This window comes from Myotis daubentonii, chromosome 5 (genome assembly GCF_963259705.1).
Source record: "Myotis daubentonii chromosome 5, mMyoDau2.1, whole genome shotgun sequence".
Taxonomy (NCBI): Eukaryota; Metazoa; Chordata; class Mammalia; order Chiroptera; family Vespertilionidae; genus Myotis; species Myotis daubentonii.
Genome location: NC_081844.1, coordinates 2,794,647 through 2,816,439, shown reverse-complemented (window position 1 = coordinate 2,816,439; position 21,793 = coordinate 2,794,647). Strand labels below are relative to the sequence as shown.

Here is a 21,793-nt window from a genome sequence, read left to right as displayed (position 1 = left end):
ATGCAGGAGGCAGCCTATCGATGATTCTCTCTCATCATTGCTGTTTCTATCTCTCTCTCCCCTCTCCCTTCTTCTCTGAAATCGATAAAAATATTTAAAAATAATAATAACAAAATGTTTAAAAAAAGAACATTTTTCTTTGAATAATGGTGACCAACAACGAATTCTTTAGATTGCACTGGGTCCCAAGACCAGAACCGGTTTTTAAACAGCTGGCCGTGTGTCTGTCAGTGATGTGAAGAGAAGTCCTCTATCCAGGGGCAAGTTGCATCAAAGGAGACGTCTCTCAGGTCTAAGGCCTATGGTCCTGTCATACTTTCCATGCTTCCAGCTGTTGCCATTCTGCAGTCGATCTTACTTCGCATCTAGACTTAATTCTACAGCTGATGGGACCGGTTGATGCATGTCTGCGCCTCCGGGGAAATTTCTCTTTACAAAATAAGTCTGTGTTCTCACTGCACACAGACCTGTTACAGAGAGAGAGAGAGAGAGATCTCTGGATGAAAATGGAACTTGCAAACAAATCATTTTTAATCCACGTCTCGTCTCAACTCCTGGAATTAATGATCTAAACTTTAGATTCTAAAGAGCTCCTGGCCCTAGCCGGTTTGGCTCAGTGGATAGAGCATTGGCCTGTGAACCAAAGGGTCCTGGGTTCGATTCCAGTTAAGGGCTCCTCCCTGGCTCAGGTCATGGTTGAGGTGCATGAAGAAGGCAACCAATTGATGTGTTTCTCTCACATCAATATTTCTCTCTGTCTTTCCCTCTCTCTCCCACTCTCCTAAAAATTGATGGAAAAATATCCTCGGGTGAGGATTTAGAGAAATAAAATAAAATAAATAAAGAGCTTCTGATTGCTAGCATCTCAACTCTTTCCATGATGGGGTGAGGGCAAGACCTTGTTATGACCTCTTCACAAAGAGTTTCCCTTTGAGAAATTTTGTGCAAACTGTGAAGAAAGAATGTAGACTTTTTACTGTTACAGGAACGTGCCAAAAAGACAGAAGAATGGTAAAGGAAGGATGAAGGGCCAGGCGTCAGAGGACGTGTAGCTATTCGCCCGCCAGCAGCTGGGATGGGGACTGATTACTGAGAAAAGCACACGGTGGAGGGGAAACAAGGATGGAATTGACCTCAGACTCACACCTGGAGTTGATAAGGGAGGAGCCGAGAAGGGCTGTGCGGCTGGTCCGTACACATGGGTGACCGAGAAAGTTCACACAGTCCTCGGGCAGTCCCCCGTCACCCAAGACAATGGACCTAAGGATCATGTAAAATGACGGGGAGCCATTGACCCGAGGCCTCCTGCACACCCCACACTGGGGATCAAGCCTGCAACCCGGGCGTGCGCCCCGACCAGAACTGAACGCTGACCTCCTGGTTCATAGGTTGATGCTCAACCACTGAGCCATGCCCGGCTGGGACCATTAGACTTTCTTAAGTTGAAATATTTCCGCATCTTTCCTTGACCCACATTAAAGGTGGTGCCACGAGGTGACAAGACGGAGGGCGATGAAGGGCAAATCCAGACCAGAGCTGGGGATATTCATGGAGGGTCTTTCACGTGCAAGAAACCATCTAAGAGCGGAAATGCACAATATAGACTCCCTGCTGCTAGGGGCTTCGCACTTCCTTTGGGAAAAACCCGCACGTGCTTGTGAAAGTCAAATAAATGAACAGAACGTGATGGAGCACCAAGTGCGTGGGTCTTGGCATGAGCCGCGCTGATGGCTGTGGGAGGAAGGGCCATCACACACGTGGGCTAAGGCGTGAAAGCATGCCTGTCTTGTTTGGGAGGGATTCATGCAAACACCGGGACTGAACTAAACGAGAAAGGGTTGTTAGGGAGATCACCGACTGCAGAAGACGGGGAAGAAAGACTTGTGCTGGCTGTGCTACCTCAGCCTGGCTGAAGGTGGGCGAGGCTGGGTTCCCCCACACATCTCCGCCCGCTCTGTGAGCTTATACACCCTTGGCTTTTCCATGAAATCGGCTAAAATCCCCTAAAGCCACTCGTCTCTAAAAGCACTCTTTTCTTTTGGAGGCCAGCTCACTGGTCTTCCCTGTCTATCCTACCAATTAGCAGAAACTGGCAGTTCTTAAAAACACATATTTCCCGCCAGCTGGCGTGGCTCAGTGGTTGAGCAACAACCTATGAATCAGGAGGTCAGGGTTCGATTCCAGTCAAGGGCACATGCCGGGGTTGTGGGTTTGATCCCAGTAGGGGGCGAGCAGGAGGCAGCCGATCCATGATTCTCTCTCATCATTGATGTTTCTCTCCCTCCCTCTCCCTTCCTCTCTGAAATCAGTAAGAATGTATTTTTAAAAGCCACATATTTCCCATAAGTACATACACGTACGTGCAATGAGTCAGGTGGTTTCCACGCATCTGCGCTCCTGAGGGGGAAGGGCTTGTGAACGCGGTGGAAATGCAATGCCCGGAGCCTGCTCCTCATTTACATACAAGTGAAGGCACGTTCTGCAAGGTCAACAGCAAATTAGGGGACAGAAGGGAACCCCAAGCCCCAGCACAGAAAAGGGAGAGCCCGGCGGTGTGCCCTGTGCCCGTCTGCAGTCCCCGGCGCCATCCGCTCTCTACACCTCCCGCCACCCTGTGCTGGGGAGGGACCGGGCCTGCCGCCCGGGGCCCCTCTCCGCACCCCGGCCACCTCAGAGCTGACACCGCAGTAGGACCAGCGAGGCCTGTTGCTGCCAAGAGAGAACCGAGGTTGGGAAGCAGCCACACGGACGGACGGGACTGGCGAATCTACCATCGTGCAGCTGGGTTTACGCCGTGGGTCCCTGAGAACACAGATTCCGGGTGGAAAACGAAAACATGGCGTGGGAGCCACTGTCCTTGGCTTTGGCCCGAGGGCGGGCCGGGAGCACGTGAGGGGTGAATGGCGCTGAGCTGCTCCCTGCCATCCCCTCTGTGACCATGTCATTCATGTTCTGCTTTGTTGTGACTTGGACTTGAATGTAAGCGTGACTGCAGGTTGGTGTGTGTGCAGAGCAGGGCCTCAAAAGTTGTTCACCAAAATGTGAATAATGCGCTATTTGTGGAGGGTTTGACTTTTCACTTTATCTTAGCCTTTTCTGTCATGTTTGAATTTTTGGACCGTGACAATGTGTTATTTTTTTATAAGCCAAAAATAGGAGGCATTTTCAAGTCTAGCTATTTTAATTTTTTTTTTTTTAATATAGACCTTAAACAATCCACTTGTGGGATCGAGCCACGATTTGACTCAGAATTCGGCATTTGGAGATGTGGAACTAAGCTAATCGAGGCCAAGTCCCCAAGGACTCGCTTGCTGATCTCTGACATACTTTACCCAAAGGAGAGGTTCAGGGAATTGGCGAAGAGTATGGAACACTGCCCTCGCTGGTGTTGCTCAGTGGATAGAGCGTCAGCCTGCAGACTGAAGGGTGGGTCCCAAGTTTGATTCTGGTCAAGAGCACATGCCCGGGTTTCGGGCGTGGTCCCAGTGTGGGATGTGCAAGATGCAGCTGATCGATGATTCTCTCTCATCATAGATGTTTCCATCTCTCTCTCCCTCTCCCTTCCTCTCTGAAATCAATAAAAATATTTTTTTTAAAGAAAAAGAAGGAAAGAGAGACTGGGGCAGCGAAGACAGGAGGAATTTCCCTCCTGGAATAAGAGAGCAGAGTCGGGACTGTGAGAGGTGATACAGAACAGAAGGAAGTAAACCCTCACTGATCCGTGTCCCAGCTCAGCCGTGCCCGCGCGGAGGAGCCCAGGGCATCTGGGCACCGTGACGCCACGCGGTCCTCACGCAGAAGGAGCACCCAGTGCTGGGCGTGCTGCCCTGACCCAGCTCTGCCCCGGGCGAAGCTGTCCTGCCAGCATTTCCTGTCCGTCAGCAGGCGGGCGGCCCGGACACCCAGGACTGAAATGGGTCCGCACGGTGCCCCTGCAGCTGCTAACACATGGACGTGCTGTCCACAGGATTCAACCTCCCGCTGAGCACCAGCCGGTGGGAATGTTATGTTTTTCATGAAAGAAATCAAAACAAAGGCGACTCCTAGGCCTGCATCTGGCCCGCGGGCCCTTGGCGAAGTTCATTTCTCATTCGCCGGGCCCTGATGGATGGAAGTAACTCACGGTCTGAGACACTGACACGCCACGCGCCTCACGCCCTGCTGCTCGGTAGGGAAAGCGGCCTTATATAGTCATAGCTGCCAATTCGGCGGCGAGCGGGTGGGGGTGGGGAGGGCGCCCGGGCTCGCCCGCCCGCCCCCAGGCCCTGGCACGGTCCCGCCTGCTCCGAGAGCGCGTCCTATATTTAATCACCAGGAACAATTTATTTTCTTTTATATTTTCAAAGCACTGTAAGCGACTCCTTCTCTGTGATGCTTTCCATATGCTGCTGCTGCTCTCAGTGAGCGGGGCCACATTCTGAAACCATTAACTGCCATCTCGTGGGGGATGGGGGATGGGGGGTGGGGGTGGGGGGCCAGGGAGGACCCCTCGGGATCCACCCCACAGGCCCCGGGGGGAAGACAGCTGCGGCCGACCTCACACACGTGGGCTAAGTAACCTGCAATAACCGCACACGTGAGGGCAGCTTTGTAAAGCCCTGAAGCTTAGGGGGGGTGAGTCATTGACACGTGTGATTTCTAACCCTGAGCACCATCCTCGGGGGCAGAAGGCAATTCTACCCCCACTTTACAGCCGAGGAAACTGAGGCACAGAGACTAACGTGAATGCAAAGTCAGAGCTGCCTCGCGCTAAATACAGCTCAACGTAATTATATGCAACCAATTCTGCACGGTTTGAGGGATATTCCTTTTAAAAGTCTGTACTGTTTTGCTCTAGCTGGTTTGGCTCAGTGGACAGAGTGTCGGCCTGCAAACCAAAGAGCCCCAGGTTCGATTCCGGCCAAGGGCACTTACCTCGGTTGCAGGCTCCTCCCCGGCCCGGGCCCTGGCCAGGGCTCATGCAGGAGGCAACCAATCATGTGTTTCTCTCACATCGATGTTTCTCTGTCTCTCCCTCTCTCTTCCACTCTCCCTAAAAATCAATGGGAAAATATCCTCTGGTGAGGATTTAAAAAAAGAAAATCTGTACTGTTTGAAAGTGGGACAGTCATTGGGTTCAGCCTTGTGAACTGTGTAACTTTAGGACCCATTGCCTCATGCGGATTAAGCTGCAAAACTAAGAAACATTGCTAAGTGGTTCGTGCCACGAACGTTTTGTGACATGCTGCGTTTTACCAAAAGGGAAGATTCGCACTGGGTGGGAGAACTGTCACAACCGTTTGTCTGGCTTTTGTGCCCTCAACTTCCATCTGTTTCCTGGAGCCCCAGGAATCGGACCGCTGCTCGTCTGACTTCAGAGGAAGATCAACTTGTGTGAAGAGCCACGTCCTCCTCTGAACAGGGTAACGACGACGAAGACAGAGACTCCATTACCGCTCCTTCCCCGCGTCGGGTGCGATCGCAACGCGCCTCCTTACAAAGCATCGCAACAGCATTACGGACGGGCCCCCTGGGTCCCCGGTTCCCCACCCGGAACACTGGCGACATCTCCATCTACAAAAACAGCAATTCCATCACACAGCACCCATTCCACAGAGGGGCGGACTGGGCTCGGCTTGTGTTTGAAGCTACACAGGATGAGGTATCAGCAGCGAAAGGCTCTGTCCTGTCAGTGGTCGGTTTCCAAACAACGTCTAGTTCAGATCCTCCCTTTTTTGAAGGAGAAATGAATGGAATGGAATGAAATGAAATGAAGGCACATTAGAAAAATAAGAAAACTCTTCTCTGGCCTAGGTCTACCTACTATCAGGATCAAAATAAACAGGCCCTGGGCACCGAGCGAGTTCTCCCGGATACTCCTTAGTGCTTCTGTCGCTGGGAGAGCCACTTCAGGGAGGAGAAAGAAGAATTAAATATGACTTCTCACCAACGTTCAGCTGACGAGGTGGTGGCGGCAATTTACAGTAAAGTGCTGTAAAGACTGGCCGGGGAGCTGCCGCGCCAGGAAGAGCTGGGAGGAAGGGGAGGGGGGCGGGCAGCTCAAGGTCGTTCCCCGAGAGCCAGCTGAATCGTTTCACAATGGAAAAGCCAGGAAACACCGCATGGCCAGGGGTCCCAGAGAGCGTTTCTCACTGTGGGAGATCGGGCTTCCCAGAGCAGCGGTTCTCAACCTGTGGGTGGCGACCCCTCTGGCGGTCGAACGACCCTTTCACAGGGGTCGCCTAAGACCATCCTGCATATCAGATATTTACATGACGATTCATCACAGCAGCAACATGACAGTGATGAAGTAGCAACAAAAATAATTTTATGGTTGGGTCACAACATGAGGAGCTGTATTTAAAGGGCCTGAAGGTTGAGAACCGCTGTCCTAGAGCAACCCCTCGGCATGTCCCTGGGTCCCACTGGTGTCCCTGCGCCTCACTCGCATCCCTGTGACCCATTCTCATCCCTGGGTTCCTGGGTCATGTCCATGCCCCGCCCCAGGGCCCTTCTGTTCTGGGGGCGCCCAGTGCCTGAAGGCTCCTTGGTTTCTGCCAACGGGAGCACCCACGGACATGCCCAGCCGTTGTGGCTCAGTGGTTGAGCATCGACCTATGAACCAGGAGGTCACGGTTTGATTCCTAGTCAAGGCACATGTCCAGATTTGCAGGCTCAATCCCCAGTGTGGGGAGTGCAGGAGGCAGCCAATCAATGATTCTCTCTCATCATTGATGTTTCTCTCCCTCTCCCTTCTTCTCTAAAATCAATTAAAATATATTTAAAATAATAACAATAAAATTAAATTTAAAAAGGAGAAGGAAATGGGCACTAACACGTAACATTGAATCTCCATTAATATTTGGACTGACACGGTGCCCTGGTCCAGACAGTTATGAACTTCCTACCTGAGGTGACCCCACCAACAGGGCCCCTCCTGACCTGGTCTTGCCATATCTTATGTTCTATGGCACTTGATTAAAGTGAATTTCCATGTGATTATCTAGCTTCAGTTCTTACACAATGACACAGTCTTCATTAAAATATTCCCCAAAAGAAGCTGTTGATAAAAGGTAACAAACACATCACAAGCTCATGAGAAGACGGCGGGCCTGACTCAAGTTCCCACAGAAACTCTCCCCAGCCAGTCTGTGAGAGGAAAAACCATTCCTGTGTGACCACATGTGACCAGTAGGTGACAGGCTCCCACCTAGAGGAGCGTTGGGAACATGGATGTGCACCCGTTTTGCTGGAGAGGAACTTGGCCTCCCTGCCTCTATGACATTCGCTCACGCTGGTGTGAAGCAGTCAGGACTACGGATATATATATATATATATATACACTAGAGACCCAGTGCACAAAAATTTGTGCACTCAGGGGGGGTCCATCAGCCCCTGGGACCCCTCAGGGATGACCACCTGCTGGCTTAGGCCCGCTCCCCGGGGGATTGGGCCTAAGCTGGCAGTCAGATATCCCTCTGGCAGCCTGTGAGCCCTGGGGGGATGTCCACTTGCCAGCAGGGAGCAGGCCTAAGCTGCAATCGAACATCCTTAGCCCTGCTGAGGAGGCGGGAGAGGCTCTCACCACCACCGATGTACTGGCAGCCATCAGCCTGGCTTGTGGCTGAGCAGAGCTCCCCCTGCGGGAGTGCACTGACCATCAGGGGGCAGCTCCTGCATTGAGCGTCTGCCCCCTGGTGGTCAGTGTGTGTCATAGTGACCAGTCATTCCCAGTCGTTCTGCTGTTAGGGTCAATTTGCATATTACCCTTTTATTATATAGGATAGAGGCCTGGTGCATGGGTGGGGGCCGGCTGGTTTGCCCTGAAGGGTGTCCCGGATCAGGATGGGGGTACTGCTGGGGTGCCTGGCCAGCCTGAGTGAGGGGCTGATGGCTGTTTGCAGGCTGGCCAATGGCCCCCAGCCACCCAAGCTCCCAGTGGAGGCTGGCTGGAAGCAGGTATCTGGGATTTATTTATCTTCTATAATTGAAACTTTGTTGCCTTGAGAGGAGGCAACAGCCGGCTAGGGCAGGCGGGAAGCTTGGCTTCCTCCATCGCCGGGGCAACCAAGCCTCCTGCTTGCTCCAGTTCCATGGCTGCAGCCGCCATCTTGGTTGGGTTAATTTGCATATGGTCGCTCTGATTGGCTGGTGGGCGTGGCTTGGGGCGTAGCGGAGGTGCATTCAATTTGCATGCTTCTCTTTTATTAGATTAGATAATAGAGAAATATGCTAATTAACCAGGACGCCATAACGAGTCAACCAGACAGGAGGAGGTTGCACATGCAGCATCAGGGGCAGGGCAGCAGGGGCCTCTGTGCGCCTGCACTGGGGGAGGGCCTGATCAGCAGTGGCCATGGCTGGTTCAAGGGCCGGAGAGGGAGGCAGGGCCAGACCGGCGACTCAAGGGTGGGCAGCACTGCGCAATTTCAAATCACACACACACTGGGCTCCCAGTATATTTAATAAGGAGGCATTCGGAACATAAGAAGCTTCTGGACCTGTTTCTCAAAAGAGGTTCCAGCTGGGCAACACTCGATTACAGAATTTAAACCAAATGACCGTGTGTAGAAAGCTCTTCATAGTTGCAGTTAAAAGTGGCTAAAATCATACACTATGGCGACAAACCAAGATGCATTTTTTTTTGTCAGATATGTTTGAAAATGCAAAGAAAAAGGAGGCAGGAAAGCGGTAGAAATGATATTGGAACAGGCGGATATCGCTGGAGGGAGTTTTCTGCAGTCAGGTCAAAGGACGCGCGTGTCTGTCTGGTGTGCCCTGGCCCATGGCAGTCTCGATGCTACTTGCACCCTGAAGTGGGTGAAGGACGCCTTCGAATGTCACACATGTGGTGACCTTTTCTGGAATGACAAAGTGCTCTGGGTCACCGGTTTCCCGGCATGTATTTTAGAATAATAAACAAAATATGTTCCCTGTTAATTGCTTTGAAAGCAACTTTAAAAAAAAAAAGAAATGAGGGAAGTAGGGAGATTTTAAAGAGTTGTTGGAAATGCTTCTATCAGGAAGTGGTTTTCTTACTTGAAAAGGCCAGTGGCTCACCACTGCCTCTTAGATGAGGACAGCGGTGCATGGGTGGGGGCCGGCTGGTTTGCCCTGAAGGGTGTCCCGGATCAGGATGGGGGTACCACTGGGGTGCCTGGTCAGCCTGGGTGAGGGACAGTGGGGAGGGGGGGCACCAGGGCAGAAACTGTCCCATCTGAGGGAGAGGGGTGAGGGCCTGGGCAGCAGACGCACACAGGAGGGGAGAGTAGGGACCCTGAGGAGAGTCAGTGCCCAGTTACCACCCACGTGCGCTGTCTTTATAACCCTTTCACATGTTCACCTCTAGTATGTTTTAAACACCTGACATAATTCTCCAAAATGGTTCCCACCGCCAGAAACTGTTCTCTTCAAAGGGAAGGGCACATGTCATCTTTTCAAAGCAGACGTGGGAAATTGTACAGGAAGAAAACCAAAGAAAAACTATCCTTTAGAGGACAGGATTATGAAAGTTTCGGTGTTTCTATTTCACTTCCTAAGTTATTTATTCTCAAAATAAACGTTTCAAATAGAATGACTGGACACTCATTTAAATGAGTAAAAGTACACTCAGGGTCAGAACAGAAGTTTAGGGACACAAACCTCTCCACCACCATCTGTTTAGATCCTCTTCCTGCCTGAACTGCAGTTCAACTCCACTGGGCCTGGAAGTGCTGTGTGAGGAACTGTGTGTGCGTTCGTATGGAGCACAAACCCTGAGCCAAACTCTCCGGGCGTCGGACCCTGACTCCGTGGACAGCGGAAGCCACCATCTCGCTCTGTGCTCTATGCTGGGATCTCACATGTGGATAATCATGTTTAAAAGGTGGTTCAAGAAGTGTCTGGCACCCAGAAAACATTAAGTATGAGTTTCTTGAATAAAATGATCTCCACGAGGCACTGTTAAAGGCGGTAAGATGTTTGGGGGAAATGACACTCATTAGCTGTTATTGCTGATTTCCTCAGGAAAAAATAATCTGTGTTCTAAAAAGGTGGAATTCCAACCAGGTCAGCCTAGATATATATATAGATAGATATAGATATAGATATAGATATAGATATAGATATAGATATAGATATAGATATAGATATAGATATAGAGATAGAGATAGAGATAGAGATAGAGATAGAGATAGAGATATATAGATAGACATAGAGATATAGAGATAGAGATAGAGAGATATATTTCTTTATTGTTGAAAGTATTACCTATGTCCCCCTTTTTCCCCCCATTGACCCCCTCCAGCCCGCCCCCACCACCCGCCCCAGGCCCTCACCACTCCACTGTCTGTGTCCATGGGCCATGCATAGATGCATACAAGGTCCTTGGTTGATTACCAGGTCAGTTTTGATAACAGATATGAAGGGAGAGGGTAAAGGACGGTGTATCGCCTAGGAAGAATCAGATGGAACATAGACACTTTCCCCTGTCCTGGGAAACCCATCCGGCGCATTGCTGTAAAGTCCAGCACCCAACCCCCATGGACAGGAAGACGGTTCTTGTTATGCCATCAAGAATCGAAGTCTTTCACTCACAATGTCTCCAATGGTGAGTCCACCACATGTTGTAGCACATGGGCCTGAAACATGCGGATTTATACACCAGTTCGGGAAACCTGCGTCCAGACCATCAGAACACCAAGACTATGTATGCCCAGCCTGCATGGTTCACGGTCAGGGCACACGCCCAGGCTGTGGGGCTCAATCCTGAGTGTCGGACATGCAGGAGGCAGCCAATCAATGATTCTCTCTCATCATTGATGTTTCTATCTCTCTCTCCCTCTTCGTTCCTCTCTGAAATCAATAAAAATACTTAAAAAAATAATACCAAGGCTATAACTACTGTCACCAGTGACCTGCTATCTGCCAAGGATTTCACAACCACTGCAAGCATATGTTTTCGAGAATGTGGCCATCTCTGCTGTTTAGTAAGAGAAGAATGGTAGATAAGTCATAAAAACAAAGCACCAGAGGTAATTCAATGCTGTAAATATGTTCTCACTGAGGTGGTCAAACAACAGAATCCACCCCCCACACCCCAAAGAGTAAATATCATCTTATTTCTCACATGAACTCCATGACCATTGTTACCCATTACGGTTGTTTAATGAAGCTCATGCGGGAATTCTCCACTTCCTTTTTTTGAATCCTCCCCAGAGGATATGTTTTTATTGATTTTAGAAAGAGAGAAAGGGAGCGGGAGAAAGAGAAAAACATAGATGTGAGAGAGAAACATATATCAGTTGCCTCCCACACACACCCCAACTAGGGATAAAACCCCACAACCTGGGCATGTGCCCTGACTGGAAATAGAACCCACCACCTTTTGGTGTACGGGACAATGCTCCAACCAACTGAGCCATACTGGCGAGGGCTTCTCCACTTCCTTTTACAAAACCTCCTGGCACTAGGTTTCATTTGAATCTGTGAGAATAGACACAGCAAACATCTTGGAATCCACGTATGTTTCAGGTTCATTTACAGGTAAACCGGTTCCCTATCCAGGCATGTCTCCCATTGCTCATGCGCTTGGAGAGGCATTTCCTCAGGCTATTCAAAGAAGATGTGGTTATAAATGTTTTTAGGAGAACCAAGATGATGGCTTAGGTGACCACTGGCACGTGCTGCCTGCCTCCCACAACCACATCAAAATTACAACTAAAATACAGAACAACCATCATTCAGAACCAACTAAAAGCTGGCTGAATGGAAGTCCTACAACTAAAGAAGTAAAGAAAAAAATCACACTGAGACTAGAACAGGCTGGTCTGACATCCCAGACCAGGGTTCCAGAGCTGAGAAGAGAAGTCCCCATAACTTAAGGCTGTAAAAGCCAGAGGGGATTATAGCTGAGTGACACAGAGGCTGCTGGAACCAAAGTGTTCCTCTTGCACGAACGTACTCAGACGCAATCCCTCTGGCTTCAGACTTTGCTAAAATCACTCAAACAAGCAGCAACTGGCCTCAGCATGCCATAAACCTATCAATAAAAAGCCCAAGACTCAGCACTAGCACCAGCCTGCCTTGCTTCACAGCTGGGCCTCACCTGGTCACTTCAAGCCCAATATAAGTAGCAGCCATCTGCAGACCTCTCTGTAGCTCCTAATGGTTGGCCCCAGAACCAGTGTACACAGTGGACAGCTTCAGATCATACCAGATTACAATTCTACATATCCACAAGCAACACACACAAGGGGCAGGCTCAGTGAGCACCAAAACTCCACTGAAGCAAGTCCTGCTCCATAGGGGTGTCTGTCTCCTGCACAGCAGCTCTTCCTCTGTAGTCACAGCTGGTCCTCACAGCCAATTGGCCTGAAAGCCAATTCCTCCCAGTGATGCCAATTCCTCCCAGTGACACCAATCAAGGCTCAACTACAACAAGACTGTGCACACAGCCCACACAGAGGCACACCTAGAGTGCCCAGCTCAGGTGACTGGGGAGGCTGAGCCACTGGGCCCTACAGGACACCTGCTACACAAGGCCACTCTACCAATTCCAGGACACATACAGCTCTACCTAATACATAGAAACAAACACAGGGAAGCACTCAAAATGTGAAGACAAAGAAACATGTTACAAATGAACGAAATTGAAGCAAGCAAACAAATGAATACAGAGTTCAAAACCATGGTTATAAGGTACTCACGGATCTTAATGAGAGCTTCAGACTTAGTGAGACTTTCAAGGATCTTAGTGAGAATGTCAAAGACATGAAAAAGGACCAGTCAGAAATTAAGCAGACACTAACTCAAATAAAGAACAATTTACAGGAATTCAACAGTAGAGTAGAGGAGTCCAAGAATCAAATCAAGGATTTGGAATATGAGGAAGCAAAAAACACCCAATCAGAAGAACCAAAAGAAAAAAGAATCCAAAAATATGAAGATCGTGTAAGGAGCCTCTGGGACAACTTCAAGCATACCAACATTTGTTTATGGGGGTGCCACAAGGAGAAGAGAGAGAGCAAGATATTGAAAAGCTATTTGAAGAAATAATGACAGAAAACTTCCCCTACCTGGTGAAAGAAATAGACATACATGTCCAGAAAGTGCAGAGAGTCCGAAAAAAGAGGAACCCAAAGAGGCCCACACTAAGACACATTATAATTAAAATGCCAAGGGCAAAAGACAAAGAGAGAATCTTAAAAGCAGCAAGAAAAAAACAGTTAGTTACCTACAAGGGAGTACCCATATAACTGTCAGTTGGCTTCTCAACAGAAACTTTGCAGGCCAGAAGGGAGTGGCAAGAAATATTCAAAGTGATGAATAGCAAGGACCTACAACCAAAATTACTCTACCCAGCAAAGCTATCATTTAGAATTGAAGGTCAGATAAAGAGCTTCACAGACAAGAAAATGCTAAAGGATTTCATCACCATCAAACCAGTATTATATGAAATGTTGAAGGCTCTTCTTTAAGAAGAGGGAGAAGAGGGAGGAGGAGGAGAAGGAGGAGGAGGAGGAGGAGGAGGAGGAGGAGGAGGAGGAGGAGGAGGAGGAGAAATATGAACTTTAAAATGGCAATAAACACATATCTATTAACAATTGAATCTATAAATCAAAATAAATGAACAAGAAATCTAATGAACAAAATAAACTGATGCATAAAATAGAATCAGAGGCATGGAGACATGAAACAGACCGACGAATCTCAGAGGGAAAGGAGGAAGGGGACGGGAAGAGATTAACCAAAGATCTTCCATGCATATATGCATTACTTATGGACACAGAAAATAGGGTTAGCAAAGGCCTGCGGTGGGGTGGGAACCAAGTGGAGGAGGACAATGCGGGGGGAGGGGGCATCTGTATTACCCTCAACAATAAAGATTTTAAAAAATAAAAATAAATGTTTTCAAAGCTTAGATTTGGTGAGGTTCTAGTTCATACAAACTGTAAGGAAGTCCCTGCAGTTTTCAGCATGACCGAGTGATGGCCTGTCCCCTCTCAGGCCTGCCAGAGGGAGGGGATCATATGGACTTTGGACCATTATCTTGCATATTATTTTTTCAGGATCAGTTTTCTTATCTATCCATTGAGAGTAATAAGACTTTATCTACCCAACTGGCATCAAATGGGATAGATACAGGTGAAGTATTTTTAGCTAAATATGTAAATTAGCTGATATTCTTGAACACATAATCACTGACAGAGGGAGGTTAGGTTATTTTGGAAGCCAATCTACCTATTTTTAAACTATTACCATGAAAAATATGCAAACGTTATCATTGGGTATAACATGTATGTCACAATGATATTACATACTGACTTGCAGAATTTGCAATATTGGAATAGCTTCATAAACAACGATCACTTTAGTTTAACGCCCAATCAAAGTTCCGAGTGCTTACTTCTAGCTTGAGGGTTCCGGACTCTGACAGTAATGTTCAAGAAAGGACTCTAGCCCAGCTGAAGGCTGAAAGCGAGCATTGCCTGGAGCAAAGAGCACCCCAGGCTATCAAAGTGCTGCTCACATGCAGCCACAGGAGAAAGAAGAGAAGAAAGAGTAGTTCACATTCTCATGGAGCCTGCAGCCAGATCATAATTCCAAGTACTTTTTCATTCTACCTAGAAACATAGCTTCGATATGATCATTAACAGAAGTCACATGGGTTGGTGGCAACTTTTTTGAAATACATTTGTATTGATTTCAGAGAGGAAAGGAGAGGGAGAGAGAGATAGAAACATCAAGGATGAGAGAGAATCATTGATCAGCTGCCCCCTGCACGCCCCCTACTGGGGATGGAGCCAGCAACCGGGCATGTGCCGTGATTGGGGATCCTGACCTCCTGGTTCATAGGTCGACACTCAACCACTGAGGCATGCCGGCCGGGCATAAATTTTCACAGCTAACAACCATCTGGCTGATCAGAGGAACCTGTGTGACGTAACTGATTTTTCTGAGAAGTGTCAAACCCATTCAGTTATAAACATGAAGTTGTTTTATTTCTTTCAGTAACTGCTTTCAAGATAAAGCCAAGTCTCTCCTCCTTTTTTAAAAAAAATTATTTTTATTTGTTTTTATTGATTTCAGAGAGGAAGGGAGAGGGAGAGAGAGAGAGAAACATCAATGATGAGAGAGAATCATTGATCGGCTGCCTTCTGCACATCCCCTACTGGGGATTGAGCCCACAACCCAGGCATGTGTCCTTGGCCAGAATCGAACCTGGGACCCTTCACTCCACAGGCCGACGCTCTATCCACAGAGCCAAACCAGTCAGGGCTCTCCTCCTTTCATCATACATTGGCTGGATCCCATGCATTTCTGATGGCTTTTGGTTATTATTAAAACAGTGGAGTCCATTCCAGGCTCCAATCTTCTGTCTGACTCTAAGCTCTCTTCCTAAGCTCCTGGCCAGGCCCCCCTCCTGCAGCCCCCCAGGCTCTACAGCCATTATGTCTCAGCTTCCCAGCATCCCGTATTTCCCTCCCCCCCCCCAGAAACCCCCCCACCCCCACCCCCCATCTTGACTGCAGAAAGGGAAGGCCCTCCCACCATCATTATGGCCCGCTCCCATGCCAGGACTGGATGGCCCTCCCCTCTCTCCCCTTGCTGCCCTGGGGGAGGAGCAGGGGGAAGTGCCTCCCTCAGAAAGCTTGGCCTCCACTCTCTACAGCAGCGGTTCTGACCTTGACCACATGTCAGTGACCTTCGGACGCCGGAGCTCCCCTGCCTGGCTAAGTCAGCGCTGGGTGACAACCAGGGTGTCCTCTGCAAACTCCCTTTGCGGACCCGCTTCGCCTGCCTTCGCCTCTGGGCACCGCTTCTCCCCGCGCAGGGGAGGTCGGCTCAGGCATGAAACCGCCACCTGGATCGCCTGTGGCCGGTGACAGCATTCCCGGGGCTCGATTCCCTCGTCTCTCTGGGGGTGTTTTTCCTAAGCCTTCCTAGGTTTGAGGGATCATTTGAGGAGACAGCACCTGCAAAGAACTTGGAACAGGCCTTGGCACGGGACAAGGGCCTGACCGAGGAAGCGACAGGTGTGCCGTGTCCAGGTGACGGCCAAGTTCAGGCCATCATTGTCGTACCCCTTGTCTCTCTGCAGTAATTGTCTGAAGACATGCCATCCCTAAACAAAGCTTTACGTAACATCCGCTTAATAGATGCAGCTCGTGTGCACTGACTCCTGTGGGCATTCCTGTCTTCAGGCTTTTCAGAAGGTTAGTGCCCCCAAATCAATAAAACACGGAGTGACCCGTCACATTTTCCAATAAAGATGCCACTGCTTTCTATATGTAGTAAGAAGCATCTATCCTCAAATGTACACATTCAAGCACATTAAAATCTTTCTCTCCCCTTTAGGACATGTTTCTGGAATTATTTCATTTGAAACATTTTCGAAACCTCGCTGATGGCACTAAGGGATGGGAATTACGTTACTTTAAGTGCTTTGCCTATTAAACAACACAATTTCATTCAAAGCTGTAAAGAGCGATGACGCAGCAGCAGATAAGAGCCATTAAATCCCGTCTGCCTCAGACTATGGGGACTGTCATTGTCATTTCAATGTTAAGAAGCAGTTATCTGAAACTCTGAATTAAAAGGCAATAGAAGAATAAGTGCCACCGTGGTCTACACCTTCGGCTTCAAGCTCCCATCTCTGAATGTTGAAACACGCGGAGGATAAACCGCCCAAACGTTTCTCTAGACTCTGTTTTCAAAACACAAGTTACTTCTGAGCAGTCCGGAAGACTTGTTTGTGAAACAGAAATCTCTCTCCCCACGTCTTTATGTAAATGCATTTGCCAAGAGTGTGTCCAGGAACATGGCCATGTAAGTACATGTTTGCAGAAGAGAGTTTGTGAAGTAGAAACGCTGGCGGGCTTTCCACCAGGACAGCTCCACGCACACAGGGGGCTCCCCGGGGTAGTCATGTCCGCACGCATCAGTTTCTGCAGACGCGCTCCTGCAGGCCCAATCTGCAGAGCGCGGTCTTAGGGCTCTGTATGGGAAATGCCCGCTTCCCATCGCATGCGTTCAGAACACCGATTAAGAGATATACGAACATTAAAAACAAAACACAGCAGGGTGATGTTACTGACTAGTGGGGCCTTTTAAAAATTCAGTTCATTCTTGGAAACAAAGCAGAAATGCGCGTCCATGTCAGTGAGAAGTTACGATTATCCAGGTTTCTGTTCGTGCTCTTGGACGCTGGGGGCTGCTACGGGTCAGCCAGCCCAATACTGAACACGCTCAGACCTCGCCCCGCAGTAACCGGGCACGTCACCAGGAGGTCGTTACCGGCCATGACAAAGCTAGTTAGGCTTCCCTTCCACACAGGATTACGGGAATCTAAACACCGGCTACGTTACCAGCCGAAACCGGTTGCCATCTATAGAACTGCTTGGTGGCAGTCCCACTTTAAGGGGCACCCACCAAGCACTGCCTGACATTTTCTTTCCCTTGGAAATAGGTATTTTCTTCAGTTCCCCAACGAACCGTGTGCACGTCCTGCAACACGATGAGTGCTTTGCTCGCCAGCAGCTATCCCCTACCCAGCCTTCTCGTCTCTGTCCTCTGCGGGGAGGTACCTGGGCCCTAATAAGTCATCGCCAGTCCTAGGAAGAGGAGGAAGTCTGTGACCACACAACCTTCATTTCCCCTTGAACTCCGTGAGAAGCCTTTCATGGAAGCAAGCTAACTTGATGTGTTAAGAAAAACAGTGATCCAGTGAGGCCCTGGCCCTGATCACGTAGAAAGTCGCAGGCTCTTTGCTCCCAGGGTTTTCTACAGCAGGTAATGCTGGCATAAGACATCAAAGATAGGCCCTGGCCAGTGTTGCTCAGTGGTGAGCGTGTCGGCCCGAAGACCCAAGGGTCTCTGGTTTGATTCCCCGCCAAGGGCACATGCCGGGGTTGCATGTGGGAGGCAACCAATCAATATGTCTCTCTCACATCAGTGTTTCTCTCTCTCCCTCCCCCGTCCCTTCCACTCTCCCTAAAACTCAGTGGAAAAAATATCCTTCGGTGAGGATTAACTAAAAAAAAAAAAAATCAAATACAGTAAGTTTGAATTAAGGAAAAAATAGACAATATAGATTTTTATAAAGTGGGCACTGCCATAGTAATTTAGAAGTTATATCTTCTTTAGAAGGCTCTCCGGTCACTTTTTTACATCTGCTAAAAACTAGGCTGCAGTCTCTCTCTCTCTCTCTCTCTCTCTCTCTCTCTCTCTCTCTCTCACACACACACACACACACACACACACACACACACAAGAATTAAGGCAAACATCCAGGCGTTTTAACAATGATCTTTCTAAAACCACAGATACACCGTCGGAGAATTAGAAAGGCGACGGGGGGAGAGCAGGACTGCACTGCTCGATGCTCACGCAGCGTGCTAGCCTCTCTGGGTCCCGCCAGCAGCAGAGAGAGGCCCGCAGAGCGCCCTTCATTCGCCATTTGCTTCAGCTCTTCATAACCACACACAGAGCTTCCCCTCTGAAGCGAGCACGCCGAGAATTCAGGAGAAGCCCACTCTCTTCTTCAGGGTGGCAGCCTCAAGCCCCCTCGGCCCCCCATTTGAACTGGCAGGCAGACTGGGACACTCGGGCCCCACAGACCCTCACCACGGTGCCGCCCAATTTCCTCCTTCTCTCTCCTTTCCGACCCACTGAAAACGCCTGCTCTCCCCCCCCCCCGCACACACACACACACACACACGTGCATACACATGCATGCACACATACACACACATACATGCACACACACATGAGTCAGGAAGGGTGAGAGGTTTGTCTCAGCCCCCGCTGCATATTAGCTCAGAGCTGGAATTAGACCCCAAATCTCAGTCCTGGGAGCCAGCCAGCTGCTATTCTAGACCCAGAACGAACCCAGGCTCCTGGGTGCCACAGTCGCTGACCAGGGCGTTGTTCTGTCGGATGCCGCCGGCCACTGCCGCCCAGAGGAACACAAGGAGACCACCTCTGTGCCTGGACTTTCCCTGCCCGTCCAGCCCAGCCGAGACCTGCTGGCGTGAGGGCTGAACCCAGGATCCGGAGAAAGGATCCAGTTCTGAAACCTGCTCTGCATCTGCGGAGTGTCGCTAGGGGGCAGGGTTCCCCGCCGCACTGTGAAGGGATTTTCTGCTGGGAGCCGGGGAGCAGGACATTTCAAAGAAACTTCCTTCTCTCCTCGCCCCCTCCCCCAAGTGAATCTTTTTAAAACCTAAAAGTCGAAGAGGAAGAAGAGCTGCGAAGGCCAGTGGCCCATGTAGTTCACAATGGCCTGGGTCCACTTGAACACAGGCATAAGGCAGGAAGCGAACCACACACGTTCTCTCACACTCAAGGCCGCAGGCCAGTGCTGGGCTCAGATAAAAGTCTGCTTCTTCTCCTGCACCTTCAGCTGCATCCCAGCTGCATACGAAGCAGGACCCTCGCGCAAACCGGTGGGGATTCGCTGAGAAACCAGCAACCTCGTGGCCACAAAACATCTAACCCGTTTCAGCCCACTAGTAGGTGTGTTTCAGTTACCATTACATCTTGAGCCTTTGAATTCCTTCCTTAAGCAGATGAATGCACACGGATGGGACAGAGGCCTCGGGTTTTGCATTTATCTGTCAAATCCTTAAAGAAATATCCTTTCACCCAGATCTCAGGACATCATCGTACTTTAGAAATGGTCGCCCAAACCTGGCCTTTCCCTGAACGTCCTCTCCAACACTTTCTGAGGCCACGAACTAGCGGGGCCAATGGCTACGCTGAGCTGAGGGCTTCTCCTCCCGGGGGCCAAGGGCACTGATGGAAACAATAACGCCACTGGATTTCCCCGATGGCCTCCCGGTGCCTGGCCCGATGTCGCAGAAGCTGGTTAACTGGGCTTTTCTCCGTCTGATAAATATGACACATCCCCCCCCCCCCCCATCAGATACTGGCTAGTTACTCTGTGTTTTTCTCCCAAGCTTCCTTGAAACAAACAAACCCAACGTCCTAAAAACTCAAGGACAGCACCCAAATCATAGACTTCCGAGTCAGCGCTCCGCCAACAGGTTGCTTTCGCGCCTCCCTCCCGCGCGGCGCGCCGGCGGTTCAGACACCCTACCTTGGCCACTTGCAGGGGCTGCTGCTGCTCCTTGCCCCCCTGCAGCCGGAACCCCCAGGGCGCCCCTCCGGTCATGGAGATGCAGATGAAGTCCCCGGTACCCATGGTCCCGGTTCGGCTGGCAGCAGGCAGGGCGGGGAGCGGCAGGCCGCGCGGGCGGCGGGATGCGCTCGGGTTCCGCAGGAGGAGGCAGCGCCAGGCAGGACCAGGCGGCGCGGAGCTGCGCGGCGGCCGCGGCGCTAATGGGCCGGTGGTGGCACCGGGTCGCCCGGCCCCCTCTTGCGTCACGCGCCCGCCCTCGCTCAGCTCAGCCCACCGCCGGGGAGGGGGCGGGGGGGGGGGGAGGCCGGGACACAGGCCCCATTTGGGGCAAGATGAGGCGGGAGCAAAAGTTCTCTAGCGCAGAAGGATGACAGCCCCGCGCTGGAAAGAAGCGCCGATGGCACTGTTTTCGTTGAATAATTCTATAAATGGCCAAGGGCGCGTGGAGGTTGCGGCCTGCAGGCCGGGAGCTGGGGGAGCTCAGCGGCTGGGAAGGTTTTATTCTCTCCAGTAGGTGGTCTGAGAACCACCACACGGACGACCTACAGACAAAGGGAGCGCAAGTGGTTTAATTATTATTTTTCTAAGCTTTCCTGTCTGCCGCCTGTGCGACTGATCCCCTAAAAAGAGGGAATAAAGGAACGCAGAACCGTTTTTAAAGTCTTTTCTGAAAAGTGGCCCCTGAGCTCCATCGTCTCCCCACCACACACCCCTGAGGCCGGGGGAGAGGGACCCTCCTAACCACCTTCTTACAGGGAAGCCTGTCGCGGGCTGTGGAGTCTGTCGCGGGCTGTGGAGTGTTTCAGCTTTGTGTTTCCTCTCCCTCCTTCCCCGCAGGAGGGCAGCTCCTGGGCCTGAGGGCACAGTCAGCCCGACGCACAACGTCACCTGTCACCTGCGGTCGCTTCCCTCTGCAGCCTCTCATCGCGGGTCCTGAGCCTGGCTGGCCCAACACACACGTTGATTTCATACGTGATCCAAGATATTTTAGTGCTTTAAATCTACCAAGGTTATTCGAACGGAGCATTTTTATTTTCTCATCGTGCTTTTATTTTCCGTCACATTCGTCCACACGAAGACACGCTCAGGTACGGAGCCTGGAAATCAGGGTGTGTCCCTGTGGCAGCCGCCCCAACGCCATGGACACTGCTATGTCCGTAGTGGGAAGCGGTTCACAGTGAGCAGTGTACAGCCCGCTCCCAAGCCGGCCCTGCCCCCCGTCGAACTCTGGATCGAGGGGACAATTTGCACATTAGCCTTTTATTACAGAGGATAGAATAAAATGGTGAGTAGATTCCCCAGAAAAGAGAGCGAAAGAGTTGCAATTTCTTGTCTTTTTCTCCACTTCATTTGGCCTGGGAGAACCTGAAGCATGTAGAGCAAAATTCCTGATTATACCGTTTAGAGCAGGGGTCCTCAAACTTTTTAAACAGGGGGCCAGTTCACTGTCCCTCAAACCGTTGGAGGGCCGGACTATAGTTTAAAAAAAAAACTATGAACAAATTCCTATGCACACTGCACATATCTTATTTTGAAGTAAAAAAACAAAACGGGAACAAATACAATATTTGTATTTGCATGTGGCCCGTGGGCCGTAGTTTGAGGACCCCTGGTTTAGAGACCACGCGTCAGGATTCACAGGGCTGCCCTGGCCGGTTTGGCTCAGTGGATAGAGCGTCGGCCTACAGACCG

The 21,793-nt window shown here is 50.2% G+C and overlaps 1 protein-coding gene across 1 annotated transcript in view; it reads right to left on the bottom strand.

Moving 5' to 3' along the window:
- Window positions 1–20,248, bottom strand: part of SYNPO2 (synaptopodin 2) — a 140,331-nt gene extending 120,083 nt beyond the window's left edge. The window contains exon 1 of the mRNA XM_059695568.1: window positions 20,060–20,248. Coding sequence (XP_059551551.1) covers window positions 20,060–20,164 — 105 coding nt within the window. The 5' untranslated portion in view covers window positions 20,165–20,248. The remainder of the gene's footprint in view (window positions 1–20,059) is intronic.
- Window positions 20,249–21,793: the final 1,545 nt, after the last annotated feature.